Below are 22,098 nucleotides of genomic sequence, written 5' to 3'. Positions count from 1 at the left end.
GCAAGCGGCTGCCAGGGTGTCCCGTCTACCGGGCAAGCTGCTGATACGGTCCTTTGAATCTCAACTCCAGCAGTTTATAACCTATACAACTAGGGGTGTTCTTTTGACAATGGCAATCTTGTTCTGACCCTACTTCTTTTTAAAAACTTGTTTAATATCTAGTGATGTCTTTACTTTTATTTGAATCTAAATATATTGTAAGCATATGTAGCACCAGAACTTAGATGATTGAGTTGTTGATACTAATATTTTGATGCATTGAATATCAAGTTTAAATTGGTGCCAGCTTGTGTGCCAACTCTTCTGTTTTCACCACTCTACTTTCCCTGTCCAGCTCTCTCTCTTTCCTTCAGCCCTTTAAAAAGTTTTTATGTTTCCGTTCGTATGGAGGGGTTGATTGTTCAAAGTACCAGAAAGGGGCCTAGGACTCCTATCGCATCCCAAGAAACTTAAATAACTCAACCTGCTTATCAAGACAGGTAAGTAAATAAAATATTCCTTTTAAATGACCCTGATGTCTTTCTCATGTTGCTGCAATAATAACTGGATTAGTTTGTGTTATCACAGCCTACTGCCGTGGACATGCCTGATGGGCATATAGTGGTCTGCCATCACTGAACGTATCCCCCAGCATGGAGAAAGCAGTTGTTACTTGAGGTGTAGCTTGTTAAGCAGATGATTAGTAAAGAACATACTTAAGAAAAGTAATTGAGTGGCATTGGGGCAAAACTTATATATTAATATACAGGAGTTGTTACATGAGAACATATTAACAGTGGTTGTCGTCTGTTGTTCTGTCTGAGATGAAGTTCATCTGCTTCGAGAAGTGCTAGTGAGGGGATGCTTTTGAAACTGGTAATTCTTTCCATCAATGGTAATGACACCTTCCTGTTGCCCTCGAATATTGTAAATGTATGTAACACGGAGCTGCAATGTGAAATAGCCTTAGGTTTGTCCTGCACACTGTTTGCACTGGTAAACTATTCTAATTATTTTCTACTAAAACAATAATACCAAGCTCTGTGGACGGATAGTTATATCAATATAGTTTAACCCTCTTTGGAGATAATATATAAGTGTATTTTAATGGTCCTTATGCAGCTTCACTAAGGGGTAGGATCTTGTCCAGTACAGGTAACGTTTTGCATCTTTTTCTGTAGACGGTGTGATTTTGGATACATACCACCTGAGTTCACAAAAGCTACATTTCTTATGCTGTGTCATGCTCAGTCAGGTTTTTCTTGTTTTATCTGGAAACAGCAGCCTGCATAATTGTAGAGGGCACTGGTTGGGGGAGATGGGGGATGGACTGGTTTGGTTGATGTTGGTAGATAGGATGAAAACCCTCCAAATGCCGTTTTACTCTGCAAGGATAACTTTGGAAAAAGAGACTCCTTGTTACTTAAAGCTTCTGATTTTATCTTGTGCAAAGTGTGTTGGAGCTGTTCCATTAAGATGGCTCAATTTTTTTTTTCTCCACTTTGTTTTGCAAAACTAACAAAATTATAGGCAATGTAATTATCTTCCTGTTTGTATTAGCAGTGTTATTTTTACTGAATTCTAGTTGGATGAAATTTTGTGCAATCAATAAAAATAATGAATTTGCATGGATACTGGTACAGTCTGCATTTGGCCTGCAGAGATTTTGTAGGTGGTTCTGCCCAGGAAAAGTTAGCTTGATTCACATCTGAAATTGAACTTGCTGAACTGGCTGTTGAGCAAGAAGAGAGGAGGAGTTTTCTTGCTTGTAAACTGAGCACGTCAGGAAGGGAACCCAGTCATGAATGACATGGCTGGACTCCGGGAATGTGGGCACGTTAAACCCCGCGTATGGAGGCTTTGGTGTCGTGGCTGCAAGTTGTTTTCTAGTGATAATATTACATGAAAAGTGTTTTTGAAGTTAGAATTCATGGATAAATGTACATGCTTGTTCTACTTCCAGTGTGAAAGGAGGCTAGCTGAAATTAACTTTCCAGATCAGAAACGTATTTTCATCAGTAAAACACATTTCAGTTACTGTGGGAACTGAAAGCACGCGCTGTGTACAAGGCAGACTGCTGAATGAAAGCTTTTCATCAATGCTAGTTTATCAGCTACTGGTCGAGGTAATTTTGCTTCTTTATAGCTCTAAGAGACTGTCCTACTGCTCTTCTCTGTAAAGTAAGAAAATATTGACCACGAATATGAGAAAAGGTTTTAAAAAAAAAAAATTACATGTATTTTGCAGCTGTCTTCCTGAAAACTGATCTTGTACAAGCTGGCTGTGGTAATTTGAGGAATAGAGGGAAGGGGCAGCAAGCTATCCTCTTAGTTAAAAGTTTCATTGCGTCTAATTAGTATTTGTGCCAGTCCTGAGAAAGGCACCCAGTTGCACAGCTCAAGGCTGCATCCATGTATTTTTAAAAGACTTTAAATCCACTCATGCTACTGTACCTTCTCCAGAGCTGCTGGGTCATTCTGTCTCTGTAGCGTGCGCTGTGTAGCCATACAGGAGCAGTCTCCCTGGTTTAAGACTTTATCCTTCAGAGCAGACAAGCTGTTCACCTGAAGCTTTCTTTCCAAGCTTATTTCTGTTGTTGGATATTACTTCTAATCTTCTATCCTTAAATTTCCTGACCTAGTACTTATTCACCCCAAAGTTTAACTTTGTCTTGGCTCCTGCTTATCAACTTCCAATTGTTCTTTTAAGATCATTATGAAATATATTCTTGCCTTTCTTCCCTCCTGTTTGCTACTGAATGTTACCTCTGTGGCAACTGTAACACTTCTGGATGTGGGAATGTATTTTAGCAACTTGCCCCCTTGGTAGCTCTTTCCGATGAAAGAGAACAGCGTGCCCGACCCGGCGGCTGCTTCCAGGCTCCCCAGCAGCGCTTACAGGTTCAGAGCAGCTGTTGCAAATGGCGAGAGGCCCTGGGACCTCAAATGCAAAGTCTTGCACTTAAAAGAAGCGTGCCCGTGTCATCTGCACCCGGATTCCTCGCTACCTTCTGTTCAGATCTGTTCCGGGCGTCTGATAACCTACCTACACACTCCCCTCTTCCTTCTGACTCTATACCTAGTCGCTTGTTGTTGGGTTTTTTTGTTTTGTATTTTTCCCCCCTCCTACTCTTTACTACTTTGCAGGAGGTAGATACAGCAGAACATCTGAAAGGATAACTAGTCTTCCAGCACTTATGAGTCATGTCATTTTTGTCTTGCTTTAAAGAGAGCCCATTCTATCTAGACTGATTCTCCCGGTCCTCGAAAAGTAGGTAGGATAACGTGTTTAAAGGGAGAGGAGGCAGGAGAATGATTAATGAAGAAAAAGTAAGTTTTTCAGGATTAACTCTCCACTCAGTCCTATTTATTTGGGGTTATGTTCATAAGAACAATCTCCAAGAGTCCAGATGCCCATGCAAATCTTTGGATGATACCGCTTGTTCCCTATCAGATAAAATGCATGTTCTTAGCTGTTGTCACTCTGAACAGAAATTTCTGCGTACGCTGGAACTGCTTCATAACAGGCTTTTCCTCTGTGGCTGGTTGAGGTTCCCAGTGTTGCATATTTTAGCTCCCTCCTTTAAATTAGGTGTACAGGTAAGCATGAGAAGGTACTGTACTAATTCTGCAGCACAGAAAATAGTGTCCTGTATGGGACGTAGTGAGCTAAAAATTTGGATTTGTTCTCAGATTAGCAGGGATCAACTCTGTTCCCTTGAACTAATGAGGGAAAACCATTACCCTTCAGTTTGACCCCATGACTAGCTGGAGTGTATGAGAGAACAGCACAGAACAGCATTTGCTAAATGATGTTTACAGTGATAGAACATTTATGAGAATGAGGAGAAAAAAAACACTTCGAATTTCAGAATGACCCACCAAATTGCACTTGAAATTGTCAGGGTTATTGGTTAGCAATCAAATTTAGCATTGAGTAACACTAACTGCTAGTAATAAATAATGTTTACTGAGACTGGTAAATTAATGTTTATTTAATTCCTTAAATAAATCTCTTGACGTTTAGTGGGTTTTTTTTTTTCCTTACCTTGCAGAGTCACAAATGGAAGTAGTTTGAGACCATGCAGAATTGGAATAGTAGGGCAATGAACGACCTCATAAATGGTTTGTCTTTAGCGGCAAGATTCAGGAACTGCTTAGCTGTAAGAATCTGGTTTCATTTGCATATACAAATACAGGTCTTCTGATATATAGACCCGCAAGTCCGAGCTTTCAGAAGAAGGTGAATACTAAAAAGTTATTACTTGGTTTTGTTTGTAATTTGAGTTCAGTTCTATGTCCTGGATTAGCCTGTCAAGCACACTTTATGGGGTTTAGTGATCTGAAGGGCTGGAAGACTTGAAAGCTTGGTGTACCATCTTTTATTTTTCATGCTTTTGTCTGATCTGCAATTGATTCTTAGTTTTCCATCAAGCGGCTGCTCCACAACTTCTCAGAAGTCATTACCTGAAAGCAAGATTCTTCATTAATCTAATGCATGAAAAAGAGATGTTCGCTAATGGCTTCCCCCAAAGTGCCTTTTTTATGTGCTGCTGTAGTAGGGAAATCTGCTAAGATAATGTGGTGGTGGTGGCGATACTAAGAGGTAACAGAAGAAAGACTGCCAGGTCTGTTGGTGCCGAGAGGATCACAGTTGTCCGTGTTTTGAGTTACAGAGTAGTTGGTCAGTTGTAGCGTGTGCCTCTAATACTGGTTTTGCATGTCATGTTGACATTGAGCCTCATCACCTTGAGCCGTCTCCATATGTTGTTCCCTCAGTCAGCTACTTTGTGAGATGATTGATCTCAGACTTAGGTCATTTTTCATGTTACAGATCTTGTCAATCTGTCTGGCTCCACCTACATGCAGTGATTCAGCTCCTGATGTGCTGAAATATTCCCTTAAGCCTTCCCACACACAAGTAAGGACTTTTTTCTAATTCTTCTCCAAGCTGCACCACCTCTTCTGTGCTGTGCTCAAAGCCTGTATTTTTTGCACGATGTTTGCGTGTGCTTGCAGAACAGTGCAGAAAGCAGAGTTTGATCTCCTAAAGGGGGAGAGGAGCAACTACAATAGTTCTCTAAGTATTTTTTGCCCCTGAACTTTGGATCCCATTTATAGCATTTGGCTAACGTGCTGTGATTTAGGCAAATGGATAACTGTGGGGTTTTTTGGTTTGTTGGGTGCCCCCCCCCCCCCATGTGTTCAGTAATCCCCTCTTTAGGGGTTGATCTACAAAAGGATGGTCTTTATAGCAGAACAGATACTCTAGCTGGGGTGTTGTAACTTCTGCCTTTGCACGCTTGACCTGGAATGAGAGTGGCTGTTGCAGAATTGTACTTGAGGGAGTTAGGCTTGCATAGCTGTGGTGGTACTAATTACTCTGCTGTAGTTATATTGCTCTGTTTCCCCATACAGAAAACAGCTTAACGGGCTGTTACACCTCTGCTTTGCTTTACTAAAGTGTTCTTTAATTCCCTGTACATATACAGGGGATTGTGTTGGTCACTTTGGGGGACACCTTTGTTCTGTGGATGATCAAAGACTGAGTGATTACAGGCAGCACAAAGAGGCAGCAGAAGCAATTGTGAATGAGCCCCGATAGGAAATGGGGAAACCACCTGGAGCTTGGGCTTGGAAGCAGTAAGCCGGTGCCTTCTCTCTTCTCTTGTGTTCGGGGGAGTTGGATCTTCTGTATGGTTGTGTTTTGGTAAAGAAATGGAGTTGTGCTAAAGAACTTCTCTAATTTGTATAATCCATTTTCTCTGTTAATGGGAGGCACAAGTCTCTTAAAGACCTGCTAATTACTCAGGTTAAAAAATACAAAGGCAACTTGGTGTCATGAGTGAAATTAAGAATCTAAGAAGAAAAGCGTGAGCTAGTTCTGCTGAAAATGGAACAGATCAGAGGCATAACATGCCAAAAGCACTTAAAATAACAACTGGCAGTTTCTCTAGGTGGTGTTGGACTTGACGTAGTGATTTCCCAAAAGGACTCTCTCGAGTACCGAGTAGGCAAAAACGCCAGCGTGTGGAGCCAGCGTTGCAGTTCCCGAGGTGAGTTTGAAAGCCCACGTACAACACCTCTCATGGGACTTGAGAGATGGTGACGTGGTGGCCAGCGGTGGCAGGGAGTGTGGGTCAGTATTGGAGCTGCAGCAAGGACATAAGGAGCCATTCAGACAGGTTCAGACGCAGGTGTAGTCTTCTATGTTGGTGCAGGCTGCCCACAGGAGTTAGCAGCGTTGGTTATTAATGAGTTTTCTACAGTTTCTGGAAATAGGACAAGCTCAGAAGGGAGGGTTTGTACTGGTGTCTCAAGTAGTGGAAAACCCACTATTTTTAGTAGTTTAGTGGGGTGTTTCAGCTTACTAGGTTAAACATTTTGGGAAGCGAGAGGGGGAGATGTCTCGCAGCCAGCTCGTGTGGCTCAAATCTGCTGGTTTGGCCGCGTCTGTCCCTGGAGGAGAAGCTTCAGTCCGCAGTAGGCGCGAGCTCTGCGTAACGCGCCTGGAGCCTGCCAGCAATCTGACCAGCTCTGCGGCACGGGGAAGATGAGTCTGAAGTGGGAGGGTTCCCAGAGCTGCGCTCGTGCCCCTGCATCCCTGTAAGCACCGAGGAGGCTGGATGGATACGGATGGATCTCCGTGAAATTGAGCTGTGAACGCTTTGGGGGAAAACAGAAGTTGCAAGTCTTTCTCTGCAGCAGCCATCCAGAAAGAAAGAACTGGTGGGAGCTGGCTGCCAAGACCTCTGAAGGTAAAAGAGGAGGAGAGGAAGCTTGTTCCCTGTTTTCGTGAAACTTGTCAGCAGCTGGAAGATGTTAGGTTTAGTTGGTAGGCAAGAGAAATGGAAAGAAGTGAGGAGGCAGTTCCTGGTGGCTGTTATCTCGCTGGAAAGATCTCACAGAAGTTTAAGGTGACCCATTCAGAGTATCAGAAGGTGAAAGTCCTCCTCCATAGGAGAGTCAGGAGCTGAAGGGCAAAACTTGGAAGCACAAGGACAGGCCACGTGGCTTGTGTGTTGGGGCCACCGACCAGCAGGAGTTAATGTTTCCCAGGATCTGTGAAATGCGGACAGAGTGGGTGTTCCGAAGGGGGGGTTTCTAGACCAGACACTGATGGTTCTTGCAATTAAAAACAATCCCAAGCGGAATGTCCCAAAGACGGCGATTGGGAAAGAATTATGTGAAAATGGAGAAAGCAAAGCTTGAGAACAGGACCTGTGGAATTTGAGCATCGGGGCATTTGAGGTAGCGGGTGAGCCGATAATTGGTCTTGACCTGGTGACAGTGAATTAGTGTGCCATGCCAGCCCCGCCAGGAAGGGTTTCTTGACGCTCTGTCTGTGGCAGGGCCCTGTGAAGCAGTGGCCCGGGTGGAACGCAGGATGTGGGGGTGACTGTCTTCCTTGGGGGAGCTGCCTTGGGGGGAGCTGGCCGGAGAGGGGGGCTGGGAAGGTGGCTGGGGGCTTGGGGCACCCAGGCTGCTGAAGTTGGTGCGGCTCTGTCTGAAGCAGAAACAGATGAGCACTGGGCGTGACGGGCAGCGAGTAACCCCTGCAAAATAGGAACTAAAGAACCGAGGGAGAAAGGTGGCAGGAAGGACAAAGACTGCATGTTTCGTTATCGTTTGTAACTCGGGAAGGAGGACGTATCCTTCAGTACCCAAAGCGTAGCTGTGCCGTAGCTCCGTACCCTCCAGCGCTCGATAAACTGCGTGGTCCCGGCGTGCGTGGAACGGGGGGACGGGAGCAGCCTGCCCGGGTGCCCCGAGGAGCGGCCGCCGCTCGCTGCGCCGGTTTGGCTTCGCTGGGAAAGGGGACTGGGGTCCGTGTTAGAGCGGCAGCACCCGACTCGCCGGTCTGGGACTTCTGACGGGAGGTCGCCGAGACGGGACCGCGTGGGCTCGAGGGAGCTGTGCTGTGAACTCCCGCGTACCGGCAGCGCCGAGCCCGCCGCCGCCTCGCCGAACTGCGGTTTCGGCGTCGTTTTTAAGGCGTCCCTGCAACCGAGGGCCAGACCGTGCCTCCAGGACGGGAAACGCTGCGTGGTCGGGCTGTGCCCCGGCCCCTGGGCTCTGGCCCCGGCCCGGGCTCGGGCCCCGCGCGCTGCCCCCGGCGGGGGCGGGGCCGGGGCAGCCGGACACGCGCGGGCGGGGCCGAGTTCGCGGGCGGGGCCGGCCCCGCCCCCTTCCTGCGGCGGGGCGGGGCCGCCTCCCGGGGGGGCGGGGGCGCGGCGCGCGCATGCGCGCGGCGGGGCGCGGCCCATTGTCGGGGCGGGCTGACGTCGGGGCGGGGCGGGGGCGGCGCGGCGGGGGGCGCGCAGAGAGGCGGCGTGCGGCGGGCACCGCCACCGCCCCGGCCCGCTCCGCTCCCGGCCAGCCGCCGCTCCGCCGCCATGCCCGGCTCGATCTACCAGCCCGAGGGCGGGCAGCCCGCCCGCGGCCCGCCGCGCTGCCTGGCGCTGCTCAGCCCGCCGCCGCCGCCGCCGCCCGCCGGGCAGGAGCCGCCGCCGGAGCCCGAGCCCGGGCGGGAGCGGGAGGGGCCGCCGGTGCAGGACGAAGCCGCCGCCCTGAGGTTCGCCCTGGACCAGCTCTCGCTGCTGGGGCTGGAGGAGGCGGGCGAGCGCGGGCTGCGGGCGGCGGAGGCGGGCGGCGCGGGGCCGGAGGAGCCGGAGGCGGCGGCGGGAGGCGCGGGGCCGGGCGGCCTGCAGGCGCGGGAGCGCGGCGGCGGCTCCCCCCCGGCCGCCGGCGCCGCCTCCCCCCCGGCCGCCTTCGGTAACTTCGCCCCGCACCTGGCGCCGCCCGCCGCGCTGCTGGCCGAGCCGCTGGGCGCGCTGGGGAGCAGGAAGAAGAGCGTGAACATGACCGAGTGCGTGCCCGTGCCCAGCTCCGAGCACGTCGCCGAGATCGTGGGCCGGCAAGGTAACCCCCGCCCCGCGGGGGGGGGACGGGACACGGGACACGGGACGCGCCGGGACCCCCTTTGTCCGCCCCCGAGCGCCCCGCGCCTTCCCCGGGGCGGCGGCGCCGCCTCCCGCCGGACGCGCCGGCCCGGCCCGGCCCCGCGTTATTTGGGTCAGTTTTGGGGCTTTGTCTCCGTGCCCGGCAGCGCGGAGGCGGAAACTTAACGGCGACAAATCCCGCGGCCCTGAAACTCCTCCCGCGGACGCGCCTTCGCCGTGGGTTCCAGGAGCGAGAGCTGCTCTTCTTTGTGCCCGTCCCCAGCGCGCTGCCTGGAAACGTTAATTAAACGAGATCGGCCGGCAAAACGGCAGGGTGGGACAAACACCTTGTGCGCACGGAAAGTTCCCGGGCGCCACGCGAGGCCGTGGGAGCAGGCAGGACACGAAGTGCAGGCGAAAGCTTTGATTTTATTGTAGTTGAGTGCCTCCCCTCCCCCACCCCCCCCCCCGGCTCAGGTCGGTGTCTCGGACGTGGCGTGTCAATGATATTCGGTAGCTCCGGTTCGCAGGTAAAGGAGGGCGAACCCGCTCGGGGCTGCGGGGGGGCTGGGCAGGCAGCGGCGGGGCGCGCACCCCGCTCAGCTGTCACAAAGGGCCGGGCACGCCTCAGCCCCAGCCTCTCCCTGGGTGGGTGTGCCTGGCGTGGGCTTTGTCTCGAGGAAATCCGAAATAGCCCTCAGCCAAAGTTTCACCTTTTTTTTAAAAAAAAAAAAAAAAAAAAGGCAAGACCCCGGGGGGGGGGAGGATGGGGGGAGGAAAAGAAAAGGGAAGGGAAGGGAGCCGCTGCCCGCAGGAATGCCGGCGGCGATGGGCAGTTCGGCTCACCGGGAGCCTGACCCCCCGCGCGTTTTCGCCACGCAGGGCCCTGGCAGCCCGGCCTCGCCCTCGCTCCTGCGGCCCCCGACCCTCCCCGGCCAGGGGGCTGCGGGCCGGGGGGCCGGGGGGCTTTTTTTTCCCCGGGGGGAAGCGGGGAGCCGGGCAGCCTCATTGTTCTCTTTGTTAGCCAGAGCCATGCTGGGATGAGCGCGGTGACATCATGCTCTGCGCTTCCCATTGGCCTGCGCCGCCTCCCAGCCGGCCCCGCTTCCCGGCCTCCCAACTTTCCGCGCACCCCTCGCCGGTCCCACCGCCCCGGCCGCGGGGTCCCACCGGGCTGCCGAGCCCACCCGGGACAGCCAGGCGGCGTGGCGAAGCCCGATGCCTCGCCGGAGGAGAGGAGCGCGGTGCCGCGCCCTGCTCGGGAGGATCCTCCTTCCCCTCGGGCTGGATGGGGACCTGGGTCGGGTGGCCCCGCCGGCGGGCTCTGCGGACCCCCAGGGTCCGGCGACGTGAAAGCAAACCCGTAACGGGGTCCGGCCTCTGCTGGGAAACGCGCCGGCTCTGCGAGTTCAAGGAGGTTGGAGCGAACGGCTGCTTTCGGGCCGGCGAGCTGTCGGTTGGCACCCTTTCTCGCAGCGGCTGGGGTTGGGTGTTTCGGCTGCGGTGAGGCCCCAGTGCTGCGCCTCCGGCACCCCGACGAGCTAAATGTGCACCCGGGTACCTGCCCCAAACACCTCGTGCAGAGTTTGGGCTCTCGCTAAGCTCCACGGGCTCGCGGGACTCCTGGAAAAGAGCTGCAAAAGAAATTATTATACCAGCTTGAGGAGGGCTGCTGGGGGGCACCGTGTCCCACGGGTAGGCTCGGAGGGGACCTGGGGCCACTGGTGGGCTGGAGCTACCTGCTGCTGCCCCAGCCCGTGGGCAGGAACAGCTCTCCTGCGGGTTTTCCCCCGTGTGTTTCCTGCCCGTCTCCTGCTCTCAGCTTTTCTGCAGCTCCCAGCCCGTTTGGGCGCCGTGCCGTGGCCCTCTTGTGCCGGGTTTTTGGTGTGAAGGGGGGCTCGGCATTTGGCACCCCCCAGTTCTCGCTGGCGAGGGGTGCAGTTGGGCAGCATCGAGGGGACAGGGCTGTCGGCAGCGTCTTTGTGCTCTGGCTGCTCTCTGGTGCTGCCGGCAGCTGTTTTAAATCAGGATGCGCGAGGCCGGTGCAGCCCGAGCAGGGGCAATACCGAGGTCGTTCGCAGCTGCCCGCTTCTCCGGGTCTCACACCGAGCTCGAAAACGAGCGGAGCCCTTCTCGCTCGCCTCATTCTGCACCTGTGCTGGCTCCCGGGTCCTTCTGGTCCCCGGGTCCCCCTGTGCGAGTCTCCCTCAGTCTTTGGTAGCCCCGTGGCAGCGGGGCTCTGGCTGCGCAGCAGCATGGAGCCGAGCCTTGGGGTGCTTCGTCGGGCCTGGCGTCGTTCCAGTGGCGAGATGCGCTGCTGGTGACGCTGCGGGGCTGGGTCAGGCTCCCTTGGACCCTGTCCCCGTTGCTCTTGTCTTTCCTGCACTATCCAGCCCGGCCATGACCCAGGGAGCGGGCGCTTGTGGTGCCGCCGCACTCGGAACGTAGGAAGACATGGATGATATCGGGTGCCCTGGAAGGGTCTTGAGTCGAGGCAAGGCTGGGTTTCTCTCCCCATACGCTTTGGCACTTTGGGACCGGTCCTGCTGTCCCCAGAGCCCAGCAGCCCCTCGCTGCCGTGGGAGTGAGCAGGGACGTGGCTGGGAGGTCCCGGCAGCCGGGGCAGCGCTTTGCCCGTCAGACCAATGCACGGCTATCCTATGCGGGCCGAGGTGGGACAGAGGCTGTTGCATGCAATTTCTCCTACTTCTCCTTTTTCTTCAATTTCTCTCCTCCAGATCCATTAATTTAACCCTTTCGCGAAGGGAGCAGCAGCAGCTCAGCAGGTAAATCTTTGTCGTGTAAAGCAAATCTGTGTTTTCTTGACTGAGCTGGAGAGGCGGTTGCCATGACCCCTCGTCCGGATCGGCATCGGTGATGGTGCGGAGCGGCGTCTGCCAACCGGGATCTGCGGCTTCTCTTCTCCCTGCCCACATGGCTACCAAAAGGCAGCATGGCCTGGCGGGATTACATGGCCGTGCCTTCGCGTGCAAGCCCGTTCATGACTCCTGCCGTGGGAGGAACCGTCTCCAGAAAGTGCTGTGGGCATTGATTGCAGCGGTGTGGGCTCATCTTGCTAACCAGCAAAAAGAGCAGTGGTGATAACGGAAATCACTGGGGAAAAGGGAGATGGGGAGCATGGCACGGGCTGGACGTTAGACCTGCCCCGGCTCTTGCATGTGGGCACCGTGCCGGCGTTGGAGGTGCGTTTCCAGCAGCTTCTGCCCCAACGAGGCCAAGAGGGCGACGGGCGGCTGGTGCAGCCGAGAGCCCTGGGCTCTACTCTCCCCTCCTATGCCACGTGCCTTTCGTGGGACAGAGCCAGCCACGGCTCCTCTCTCGGGCTCTGCTTCCCCATCTGCGACATGCAGGGCCTGTTCGCAGCTTTGCGAAGGATTTGGGGAAGTTGCCGTTTATAGTAGACACTGGGATGCTCGAAGGGGAGATCCAGGGAAGGATGAAATGCGCAGCTCTCCTCCCTGCCAGAGCGCAGCGGGCGTTCCGGTGCTTGGAGGGTGCACGGGGAGACCACAGGCCTCGGTTTCTGGGCCAGCCCGAGCATCTGTAAACCTGCAGTGGATTGCTGGGGCTGCGATGAATCCTCTCATATTTCTGAGCCCGGGGCTGCTGCTCTCTGCTGTCCTCTGCCCATCATGCCACGTCCTTTGAGGCTGGCCTGGCTGCCTCCTCCCACCTCTCTGGGTCGTGGCAGAGCCAGAAACTCCTGAAGTCGGTCGCACAGATTGATCTGATGGCTGAAGTATCTGTCTGCACATCTTGGCTCTGGCCCCGGCTTCCTCCTCTCTGGCCCGAGGCGAGGAGCCCAGCCTCCCTGCCTCGCTTTTCCCAGTGTCTGGAGAAGAAACAAAGGTGTGATGTGCCTGCCTCCCGCAGCGTGGTTGCAAGGATGAATTAATTACTGTTTGCAGAGAGGTGGGAAGAAGCGCTCAGCAAGAGGGGAGATGAGATGCGATGGAGGTGCAACGTGTTCTCCTCCACGTCTGGCCCCAGTCCTGGCGCATCCTGTGCCATTCGCCTGTAACGAAGGGGACCGGGAGTGCCGTAACGCCGGATCTGAGGCCAGGAGATGCTGCAGAGCTGGGGAAGAGGAAGGGCAATGTCTTTCTGCAGTGGGTAGCACGCTCCAGAGGGCTGGGTGCAAGGTGTCAGCCAGCTCCTGGGCTGCGGAGGCTGTGGTGAACACAGAGTCCTCCTGGTTGATGCCATCAAAGGCTCTTCCAGGAAAGCTCTGTTTGCTCTTTCTTGGGTTTTCATAGCTCGGAGCTGGACGCTGCAAGCACAAAGCTCCGTGGGCAAATGGAGACGTGGTCTGGCCAGGGGGATTGGCTGGCTTTGTCCTCCTTACGTGGAGGAGGCCACCTTATGTCAAAGCAGGTGCTGGCCGGGCCATGCTGGGGATCAGCAAGTGGATGAGCTGTGTCGCGTCTCTTATCTCTTGCCTGGGTAACCGCAGGAGCGCAGAGGATGGAGAGGCACTTCCCAGCCCGCTGCCCCAGCCTGTGCCGTACTGGTTTTCATGGGCTCTTGCGATAGTCGCGGCCCTGACCCAACTGGGGCTCCTGGCAGAGGGCGAAGTCCTCTTTGGTGGTGCCAAGAGAAGACGGTCAGGGAGAGCAGCCTTTCCTGGGGTGCCGCCTCCATCACTGCCTCATCCCGGGGAGAATCCCCTGGGATTCTGTTTCTTGTCCGAAACTAGTGATTTCTCAGCCCGGGGGAGGTGGGATGGGTCCAGCCAGGGCGCTGCGGCTCCGTGGGGCAGCTTTATGGAGTGGAGCGTGCCGGGAGCTGCGTGGGGTGGACAGAGAGCGGCTCAGAGCTGGCAACAGTGGAAGACGAGAAGGGTGTGGAGTCTGGAGGCGGGGGGGTTTGAGAGGAGCGTCCAGCTCGCGCCCCTCCATCGGTGCCGACTCTGCAGGCGGAGCTGGGTGGTGGCGCGAGGGGCTGTGAGTTGGGGGGGTTGTGTGTGCTCGAGACCCCTGGAACGAGGGTGTTTGCTTGCAGCTGAGCATGGCCACGGGTTGTCGTGATGAGTTTGGGCCCACGGGGACTCGGAGCTCTGCCAGAGAGCTGTAACGTGGCAACTGAGCCGCTCCTGGGCTCTGGTGGAACCCAGGCTTTGGTGTTGAGAAGGGATCTGTTGGGGCTGCAGCAGCCCTAGGTCTGCCCACCCTTCCAGTTTTGGGAGTGTTTTCTTTTAGATCTGAAAAGGACTTTTAAAGCCACCTTCTTTATAGACTTGTAGCAAAGTCTGGCACCTTGTTTTCCTCCTCCCTCGTCTTTAATGCTGAGAGCCGGCCCTTGGCAAGGTAAGACATGGGAATGCCAACCACTTCTGCTTGGTTGAGGTAAGGCGCTTGATCCGGCAATGCCAGGGTGAGGGCGTGCCTGTGGTGAAGCTCGCCGGCAATGCCGGGTGGCCCCTGGTCCTCTCCACAGCCCCCATCCGGCACGGCCCCATTTTGGCGGGGTTGTGCTGCACCGACTTCCGAGGGATGCGGCCATCCAGGACGGCGTTTTCACAGCACGCTTGGGTGGGGGCTTGTGGAGACTCATCTGAAATATCTCATACTGGTGCGGGCCATTCTCCCAGCTGCAGGTTGGTGGTTAAACCTCCGGTGTCACACGGTTCGAGTACCTCTGGCTCTGCGGGGGGACTTTGGGGGACTTGGCCGTAGGGTGTCAGCATCTTCCTGAGCGTGGGCAGGAGCAGCCTTGGCTCAGCCGCCTCTCCGGGGCGCAGACGTGAGGGAGGACAGGGCCGTACTGCTGTGAGGTTGGGTCTCTTCACCGGTTCCTGGTGTTGCAGACCCGTAACTCGCTGTGCGTGTGGGTTTAAATGCTTTACTGAATCCCAGCCCGGGGAGGCTGCCCATCCTTCCCGGTTGGGGCTTTTAGGACCTGCTGCCTGGGGGTCCCCACGGCTGAGGGGTGGCTTAGGTGGAATTTGGGACTGGGGGCAACGGTGCTCTCCCAGCTCTGCTCCCACCACATCGCCGATGCGCCCGTCCAGGAGCACTCACCGGTGTGCTGCGATGGCGGAGGGTCCTCGCTCAGAGCAGTGCAAGTGCGGTTCCTGGTGCAGATGCCAGCGTGTGGCCTCGGGCAAGCGGCTTCCCCGGCTGATGCCTCCTTTTCTGCAATGTTTCCCCACACGGCTTTGCGGGTGGGCGGGGAGGCGAGCCAGCACCCCCGCTGCCCCGGACCTGCCGCCATCCTCTTTTACGCCAGGATTGGAAAAAACGGCTCTGACCCGTGGTGCGTTTTCCTGTGCCACAGACGACCCCAGCACGGCACAGGCGTGGTGGCCCTGGCAGCATCCAGTAGCCACGGGTCGTGTGTGTTGTTCCTGCCCTTGCTTGTTTGAGGAGGGTGGAGCTGGCCAAGGCAGGCACCCCTTTAATTTTTAACCCAGGTTTCTGGCTTTGCCCCTAGGAAGGGCTCGCAAGGTGCAGCCGGATAAACTCTTCCTCCATTTTGTGCTGCCGTAGCATCAGTTCGGTCCCACCGGTGCAGCCGGCACGGTGGAGCAGAGCGAGGAAGAGCCTCGCTGTGCCGTGCCCCCTGCGGGACATGGCTCCCGAGCAGCTCCTGGCAGCTGCCCACACCTTTGGATCTTGAAACTGCTGCTTCCTGCTGCGAAGGGTGAATTTCGGACCTCGGGTGTGAGGCTGGTGTCCGCGGGAGGCACTGGCAGAGCCCCGCGGTGGCTCCCAGCCCGGCTGCCCTTGCCCGCTGCCACCGTGCTCGTCCTGTTTGCCAAGCAGCGGAGCAGAGGGAGAGCTTATAGCAGGTACCAGAATAAAACAGGGAGGGAAACGGGGGATTCGCAGGCACCTTGCTCTGGACAGCCTCGCAGAAGCTGGCACATGCTTAAAGAAAACTTCACCTTTGATGGTTGCTGGTTCTGCCCTGCCCCAGTGACCCGGCCGTTGCTTTCCCCACTGTACGCCCCCAGCCATAAATACACCTTCCAGTTGTTGTGCTAAATTAGGAAAAGACTGGACAAACCCTTCTCCACCCACATTCCTCCTCTGCATGTCCCCACAGCTGCTCAGCGGCTTCCCCGGCTCCGGGGAACAGGGCAGCTCTGTGCCGGCCCCAGCCCTGCCTCTGCCTGGCCCAGCCCGGCTGGTTGCGCGAAGGGTTGAACGTGGGCTCGTCGCTGCCCCAATCCTTGGGGCAACGCAAGGCGGGAGGAACATTTGGTTGGTTGCAACAAGTGCTCGGAGGTGGCCTTCAAATGCTTGCAGCCTGGCTTGTATGAAATCCAGAGGGTTTCCCCCCTTAGGAGGGAGATCTCGGCAGGTCTCCTGCCTCCCCAGCTCTGCTTATCTGCCTGCGCCCCTCCCAGATTCCCCCCCGACCTGCCTGTCGCCATCCTGGGACCTTTGCGGGCAGCAGGTAGGGCATGCGTGGAGCTGCCAGCACCTCAAGGCAGCCTGGAGCCGGGCAGGGGCTGCGCTGGCTGCTGCACGCTGCTTTCGAGGTTTTTTGGAGGAAGTGTCCAGAGAAGCCGGTGTCATCGCGCGTCGGCTCCCTGGACGTGGCTGTCGGAGGGGTTAGTGCTGCCAAATAGCCGGCCTGTGACACCCAGCACAGCTGCTGCTCACTTATTTTGACGGTTTTTACTTCTTGTTATTCGTGATGCTTAATGCCGTGGTAAATGCACCGCGCGCGGTTCTCCAGGAATAGCACGGCCCCCGTTAGGGCTCTGCTCTCCAGCTGCTGGCGGGCCCGGGTTGGTTTGCCTGGTTGGGACAGACCTGCCTGAATGTCCTGTGCCGCCCCAGCCCCGTGAGTCCCTTCAACCTTCCGGGGCTCTCCCTTCTCCAGCCTTGCAGCTGGAAGAGCAGCCCTGCCCTTCCTCAGGGAGCGTCTGGGAAGAGGAGGAGGAGTGCCCCGAGCGAGCCGTTTGCGGAGGAGCCAGCCGGGCGCTTGCGGCTGCCTTGGCTGTGTCTGCGAGGAGTCGAGCTCTCCCCGTCAGCGTGCGGCTATTTATCGATGTGGATCTGCAGCAGCAGCATTTGCAGTGGACGGGGACGGTCTCGGGGCTCTGATCGGGCAGCCTCCATCCCTGCGGGCTCCCTGCTTTGCTTTGGGGGCCCTGCAAAGCTCAGGGGGCGCGTGGGAGGTGGGAGACAGGGGATCGCTCGCCCTCGTGTGCCGGGAGCGGAGGGCGGGCAGCCGGGCTGAGCTCCTGGTGCTGTGCGCCTGGCTCATGCGAATTTAATTAAGTGCGTGCACTGGAGCGCAGGCAGAGCGGATGCAATTAGCAGGGCTGGGGTTGCAGGGAGCGGTGCCGCACTTGCGGCCCCTTGGCGAGAGCAGCGGCGACCGGTCCCGGAGGAGAGCGGGAGCCTTTTGCTGGACGGGCGCCGCGGGGACTGGCAGCTGGAGCCCAGCTCGCCCACGGGAGGAGAGGGCAGGGACTTGCTCGAGGTTGTGCGAGGCAAAGGCAGAGCTGGCAGCAAAGCCCCGGTCTCCTGCGTCCCAGCCTGGGCTCTGCCTGCTGAATCATGTTCCTCGTGCGGGGGAAGCAGGTCTTTCCAGAACGGGGAGAGCTGGTGCCCCGTGAGCACCCCTGCCCCAGCCGGCCAGGGTGCGGCCTCTCTGCCCCGGGGTCTCCTCCCGCAGCGCAGGGAGAGGGAGGCAGGGGGTGCCCGAGCTGCCTGGCCGCGGGGAGCCCCCGCTCCCCCGTCCCTCCGGGCCATTGCTGCTGCCGCTGGGGTGCGGCCAGGGCCGTTTCTCGGGTTTGGCTGTTGGCTGAGAGGTGTCGACAAACCTGCGGGATCCAAACGAGCCTTTTCCTTCCCTTCCATCTTCAGTGTCTTTTTTTTTTTTTTTCCCTTGCACCTCCTTAAACAGCTTTTGAGTAAACCCGGCTTCCCATCCCCTCAACAGCCCAGAAAGTGCCCCCTGCCCCGGCCCCATGCGTTGTCCCGGCCCTCGGGAGCTGGGCCGCAGGCTGCATCCTGCGGGTCCTCGATCCCCGCTGTGGTGCAGAGGAGGTGGTGGCAGAGGGTCAGGCCGCGGCCAGGAGCCTGGTGTGTCTCGGACGATCCGGTGCAGCCCCCCAGCACCGAGCTGTGAGCCCCTGGCTGCCTTTGAGGCGGGAAGGACCCATCTCTCCAAGGGTGTCTGCGCTGCAGGCGCAGAACCAAAGGGACCTGCTGGTTCCTGCTGGTCCTGCATCTCCCCATCCTGGGTGAGCCTGGGGTCCCCACGAGGTCTCAGCTTTGACGTGTCATTTTTTTCCCCTTCTCCTTGCTCCGCAGGCTGCAAAATCAAAGCCCTACGCGCCAAGACCAACACGTACATCAAGACGCCGGTCAGGGGCGAGGAGCCCGTTTTCATCGTGACTGGGAGGAAGGAGGACGTGGAGATGGCGAAAAGGGAGATCCTCTCGGCCGCCGAGCACTTCTCCATGATCCGAGCGACGCGCAACAAAGTGAACGGGCTGACGGGAGCGATGCAGGGGCCCCCCAACCTGCCGGGACAGACCACCATCCAGGTGAGGGTCCCGTACCGTGTGGTGGGGCTGGTGGTGGGGCCCAAGGGAGCCACCATCAAGCGGATCCAGCAGCAGACACACACCTACATCGTGACGCCCAGCCGGGACAAGGAGCCTGTCTTCGAGGTGACGGGCATGCCCGAGAACGTGGACCGGGCTAGGGAGGAGATCGAGGCGCACATCACCATGCGGACAGGCTCCTTCATCGACGTCAATGCCGACAACGACTTCCACTCCAACGGCACCGACGTCTGCCTCGACCTGCAGGGCAGCACGGCCAGCCTGTGGGCCAAGGCCCCCCACCCTGCCCGCCGCCCCTCGGCCGCCCTCCGCAACGACAGCCTCAGCTCCCTGGGCAGTGCCTCCACCGAGTCCTACTACAGCGGGCGGGTGGCGGACGCCAGCCCCACCAGCCCCTACAGCACCAGCAGCGGCTTCACCTTCAGCGAGCCTCCGGCCCCTCTGGGCTCGGAGGAGTGCGACTTCGGCTTCGACTTCTTGGCCCTCGACCTCACGACACCCACCACCATCTGGTCGCCCTTTGAGCGCTCGGGCAACCCCTTGCAAGCCTTCAGCAGCTGCTCCTCCGTCAATGGCTCGCAGAGACGCAACAGCGGCACGGCCACGCCGCGCCACTCGCCCACCCTCCCCGAGAGTGGCGGCGTGGCCCTGGACCACCCCTTAGCGCGCCGCATCCAGAGCGACCCCGTCAGCACCTTGTCCTGGCTGCCCACCCAAGGCTCGCTGTCCTCCTTCTCCAACAGTACCGGCTACTCCTCCTCCTCCTCCCTGCCTGGCAGCATCTCCGCCGCCTCGGGCTCGCCCACCGACTCCAGCAGCTCCGACGGGCACCGCAAGAGCTCCCGCGAGTGCATGGTGTGCTTCGAGAGCGAGGTGATCGCTGCCTTGGTGCCCTGCGGCCACAACCTCTTCTGCATGGAGTGTGCCATGCGCATCTGCGGCAAAGCCGAGCCCGAGTGTCCCGCTTGCCACACTCCCGCCACGCAAGCCATCCACATCTTCTCCTAGCCGGGCCCGGCTCGCCAGGGTGGCCAGCCCTCCCCTCCACCCCAACACAGCTTTTTAAGGACTTTAAACTGTTTAAATCAACCTTTTTATTTAATAACGGATCCGATGGGCGCAGGGGGTGGGGGGGGGAAGGAGAGGCTGCTGCTTGCTGGCTGGAGAGGCGGACAGGGCAGGACGGCGGGGCGGGAGGGTGGCCGAAATACAGGGGGTCGGGAGGGGTGGGGAAGAAGGGGCCGACGAAGACAACGAGGAAGAGGGGTGTGAAACTGCAGAGAGGAGGAAACTCTGATGTTTACAGAATAGCTTTAACTCTTCACCCAGCAGCTGGGAGGAGGAAGCCCAGCTGTTCTTCAACAGTCCTTCCCAAATAACAGTATTCAGTTTGCAAAGTTAAATAAACAGAAAGAAAAGGTCCGGTTGCACTTTTTATTTTAGGACACGCAAGGGTTGTCTTTTATTTTTTTAAAATCATTCTATTATTATTATAATTTTTTTGTTGTCGTTCCTTTTGTATGTAGTTATTTTTTTGGATGATTCTTGATGGTTCTATAAATATATATATATTATTTTTTTTGTAACGCAGGTCTATCTTCTATTTTGCCAATGTGAAAACTGCCCAAAAACACGTGATGAGAGGTCGGGGGTTGTGGCTGGAGGGGCCGGGCCGGGCGGGGGAGCTCGCGGGACGGAGGGGGCACAGTTACCATGCCATGTCGCAAAAACCAGACAGATTTCTATCTCCTTTTTATTTTGTGGTTGGTTTGGTTGGTTTTTTTTCTTTTTTTTTTAGTTTTATTTTTTTATTTTTTACCTCTTTATGTATATGTAGGGAATTTATAGGAAAATATGTACTTTATTGAATAAATTTTAAAAACTAAAATATATTTTATTTTAAAAAGAAAATAACGGACCTTTAACCTTACATGGCTAAAGTACTGATTATATATTTGCTGAGCTGACTTGACGGTTATGAAAATTGTATCAAGAGTTTTATTTTTTGACTTCAAAGCCTTCTTAATAAAGACTTTTTACTATATATGAATTCATGTGCTACCTACGGTGTCTCTCTGCCTGCAGCCTCCTAGTGCCCGTTCCAGCATCCTGGGACCGGCCCCCCTGCTCTGGCGTCGGGCTGTACGTCTGCCGGCCCCTACGCCTGCCACCGCTTTGCTTTTTGGCAGCGTTTACCCCTGCTTCCCGTGCGCCGGGGGCACGGACCCTCCTGAAACCCTGTGGCCGAGCCGTGACTCCCTGGGGCAGCCGGGGCGCAACGTGGGGTGGGGTGGGGTGAAGGGGAGAACGCACCCCGTGAGCACCCCCGGGCCTCGCCGCTTCCCCGGGTGCCATCGTCCGGCATCGGGTGACCGCGGCACAGTTTGCCACCGTGTCTTGCTGCGCCGGGGCTGCTGCACGCCCCGCTGCCGCAGCTCTCCCCGGCTGCGCTGGGGCTTTCGAGGCGACTGCCGGAAAGTGCCGGTGACCCCTTTGGGGAGCGGTGACTACCAAAGGGCTGCCTGGGCAGCTATTTTCTCCCCGGCTGAAAGCTCGGCTATTAATGGAGCTCTGGTCTGTGTCTACAGGCTGCACATGGCGTGAACCCGCCTACGTGATTTGTTAATGAGCCACATGCCGCTGACAGCCCTCGGGCAATTAGGGATTCATGATTTTTTCATCAGAAAATGTCTTTGTGTGTTCCCTGTTGCAGAATGTGCTCAATTTTTTTTTTTTGGAAGAGGGGAGGAAGGGCAACATTTTCATCGCCCCGCTTGCCATGTTGCAGTAATCTGCTGGGGTGTGCTGGGTTACCGGAGCTGGCACCCTCTGGGAGGGCTTTGGCATCTCTGGAGCTGCGCCAGCGCCGGGGCGGCACAGCGGGGCTGCCGAGGCTCGGTGAATCCAGCTGGGAAAAAAGCAGATGCCAGCTTGGGTGCTTGGGGAACCAACACCAGGAGCAGGAACCAACAGGGACGTCTGCCTCCTCCTGACAGGTGGATTTGTCCCTGCCCAGGCCGGGTGACCCTGCTGTGGGTCTGGCCTTCTCCTTGTCCCCATGGGCGCTCCTGCTCCCGGCAAGGCAGTGCTGCTCGCTGTCCCCCACCTCTCGCCCTGCTTGGGCATCCTCTTGTCACCCTGTCCCCAGCTGCACCCACCAGCAGCCACCTCCACATAGTAGCTAGTCGCCCAGGCTTTGTCCCGGCCCTGCGGGGCTGGCTGGGCCACCGCAGGCATGCAGGGACAGCAGGGACCCACAGGCAGCAGCACCCTTGGGCAGTGGGGACCCACGGACGGTTGGGAGCCATGGGCAACAGGGATCTACAGAGAGTAACACCCATGGAGAGTGGCACCTACAGACTGTAGGGACCCAGAGACAGTGACACCCATAGGCAGTGAGGACCCAGAGACAGTGACACCCACAGAGAGTGGCACCCATGGGCCATGGGGACCCACGGGCAGCAGCACCCACAGACAGCTGTCACACCCGCACCGGTGGCCGGCGCTGTGGCCACAGGTTTTGATCGTCACCAGAGTTTCCCTGTAATGAGGGGAGGGGGGGCCTGTGCCGTGGGGCTGTGGTGGCATGTGGGTGCTTGGAGTGCCCTGGGTGGGGGACCTGGG

The 22,098-nt window shown here is 56.8% G+C and overlaps 1 protein-coding gene across 1 annotated transcript; it reads left to right on the top strand.

Annotated features, from left to right (window-relative positions):
- Window positions 1–8,266: 8,266 nt before the first annotated feature.
- On the top strand, window positions 8,267–19,669 carry MEX3D (mex-3 RNA binding family member D). The gene is made up of 2 exons (XM_075524520.1): window positions 8,267–8,901; window positions 18,218–19,669. Exons 1-2 carry the CDS (start codon window positions 8,376–8,378, stop codon window positions 19,480–19,482), a joined length of 1,791 nt encoding a protein of 596 aa, XP_075380635.1. The 5' UTR covers window positions 8,267–8,375; the 3' UTR covers window positions 19,483–19,669.
- The last annotated feature ends 2,429 nt before the right edge of the window (window positions 19,670–22,098 follow it).

Source organism: Mycteria americana, chromosome 24 (assembly GCF_035582795.1).
Source record: "Mycteria americana isolate JAX WOST 10 ecotype Jacksonville Zoo and Gardens chromosome 24, USCA_MyAme_1.0, whole genome shotgun sequence".
NCBI lineage: Eukaryota > Metazoa > Chordata > Aves > Ciconiiformes > Ciconiidae > Mycteria > Mycteria americana.
The sequence above is the reverse complement of the archived record's forward strand: the minus strand, read 5'-3'. Positions and strand labels throughout refer to the sequence as shown.